Consider the following 2,103-nt stretch of genomic DNA (forward strand, 5'->3'; position numbering starts at 1 on the left):
TATGGATACTGATAAAAGCAATGCATATGATAAAATGACTACAAACCTTTGGGAGATAGATAAGAAACCACAAGAAGTAAATAAAGGTATAAATTGTATGTTAAATACTAAGTAAGGACCACAGCTATTCTCTGATCAGACATACACATTAATTAATTAATAATAATTATTAAATAAGAATTTAAAAAAATGTTTATAAATATTTTATTATTATATCTGATTTTTAACTATGCAATATATAACTCATAGATGACGTAAACAAATATCCCTATATAATATTATATATAATTATATTTTACAGACATGCAACCTCCAATCCATTCATTGACAACTTTTCAAACTAAATCAGATAAAACTGGTGAAAAATATATCAAGGATAAGTGCACAGATATAAAAGAAAAAGTTAAGAATAAAGGAGGTATGTTAAAAATAGTTTGTATATAAACTCTGACAATTCATAAATTCGAATTATTTGTTAGAAGAAAATCAGACATTAGTCAACACAATATTATACCACACAATTTAGATGTAGCATCGGAAAAATTTGTAAAACGATCACATCCGAATTAAGTACGCTCTCCCAGTAATTTTGTAGTAAACAAATATGTTATTAACGCGCAAAAAGTAAAGACTAGAAAACGTCCTAATTGGGACGTTTGCCTTTCGTCGTTTTACGTAGTAATACGTTATAATACATCATAATTACGTAGTAATACGTTTTGCGTAATTAAAACATCTAGTTATCCCTTTTACTTATTGTTTTTATGAAGCTATCCTTTTTACTTATAAAGAAATGTAAAATAAACGGTTCCCAGCGCGGCAAACTTGTTTCTGTTGTTTAGTATGGGTATAACATATCTGTTTATTAGAATATCATTGCGCTCTCCCAAATTATCAATATTTATTTCTCATGTGAACATGTGAACATGGTTATTTTTATTATTATAGTTATTAACTTCGGGATATTTACCATGTTCAAGTGAAAAAGACATTCGTAGATAATGTCGAAATATCGAGCTCCACCTAAAAAAAAATAAAAATCATGGTAAATATCCCCAAATTAATAACTTTAATAATGTTTTAAATGTTTTCAGATAAAAGTGCAATTATGCCAAGTGATGATATGAATCGTACCAAAATCCACAGAGCGACACGAGAAGACTCGTTAAAGCTCCTCAAATACTCAAACATATGTCTTTTCAAGTCGTTAAAAACAAAATTCCAATGCTACTCCTGTAAAGAGACCTACTTTAACATGTCAGATTTAAGATCTCACGCGAAAATGCACTCAAACACAAACGACAGAGAGTTCAAAATCAATTTAAAGGGGTATTCCTCTAAAAATGCGGACATCTCATCACTATCTTGCACCATATGTTACCATATGTGTAATGACTTGAATTTACTGAAGCAGCATTTGACAAATAAACATGGCATAGAATTCGCATCAGCTGATCACATGTTTGTCCCGTTTAAACTCGAGAACGGCCTCAAATGTGTAACGTGTGGGGAAGATTTCAATTCCTTCGTTCGTTTATCGACTCACATGAATAAACACTCAACGAATAATGTCTGTGAGAAGTGTGGCTTGTTTTTCATAAATCGTTTGAGTCTGCGGGCACACTTGCAGTCAGTCCACAGTGAGAAGACTTGCACGGTCTGTTTGGCGAAGTTTGAGAAGAACTACACCAAAGTGAAGCATATGAGGATTGTGCATAACGTCGGCGCGATACGGAGATATTGTACGACGTGTGGCAAAGATTTCAGACATTCATACAAACTACTGGAGCATAAAATAAAAGAGCACGGTGCTCAGAGATTGACCTCTAACTGCAAGGAGTGTGGAAAGACCTTCCTTTCACCCCAAAATTTGAAGATTCACATAAGATCTGTACATGTTAAGGAGAGGAATTACCAGTGCAATGTGTGCGGCATGAGATTCTTCACGAAAGCTGATGAGAAGAGACACGGGAGGAGACACGAGGATGTCAAGATGTTCTCGTGCAGTTATTGTGAGGGAAAATTTAAGTCGAAGGATTCCTGGAGACGACATCTGAAACGTATACACGATAGATTGGTCGTTGATTAAATATATTTTTTGTT

The 2,103-nt window shown here is 33.3% G+C and overlaps 1 protein-coding gene across 1 annotated transcript; it reads left to right on the top strand.

Annotated features, from left to right (window-relative positions):
- The first annotated feature begins 302 nt into the window (after positions 1–302).
- LOC124541446 (gastrula zinc finger protein XlCGF8.2DB-like) lies at positions 303–2,103 on the top strand. The gene is made up of 2 exons (XM_047119333.1): positions 303–418; positions 1,095–2,103. The coding sequence occupies exons 1-2, from the start codon at positions 304–306 to the stop codon at positions 2,087–2,089; spliced, it is 1,110 nt and encodes a 369-aa protein (XP_046975289.1). The 5' UTR covers position 303; the 3' UTR covers positions 2,090–2,103.

Source organism: Vanessa cardui, chromosome 28 (genome assembly GCF_905220365.1).
Source record: "Vanessa cardui chromosome 28, ilVanCard2.1, whole genome shotgun sequence".
Lineage (NCBI taxonomy): Eukaryota > Metazoa > Arthropoda > Insecta > Lepidoptera > Nymphalidae > Vanessa > Vanessa cardui.

Excerpts from the sequence above, each read along its gene's own strand:
- LOC124541446 (XM_047119333.1), top strand. The coding sequence starts at position 304 with ATGCAACCTCCAATCCATTCATTGACAACTTTTCAAACTAAATCAGAT. Across the intron at positions 419-1,094 it reads AAAAGTTAAGAATAAAGGAG|ATAAAAGTGCAATTATGCCA; the intron begins GTATGTTAAAAA and ends AAATGTTTTCAG.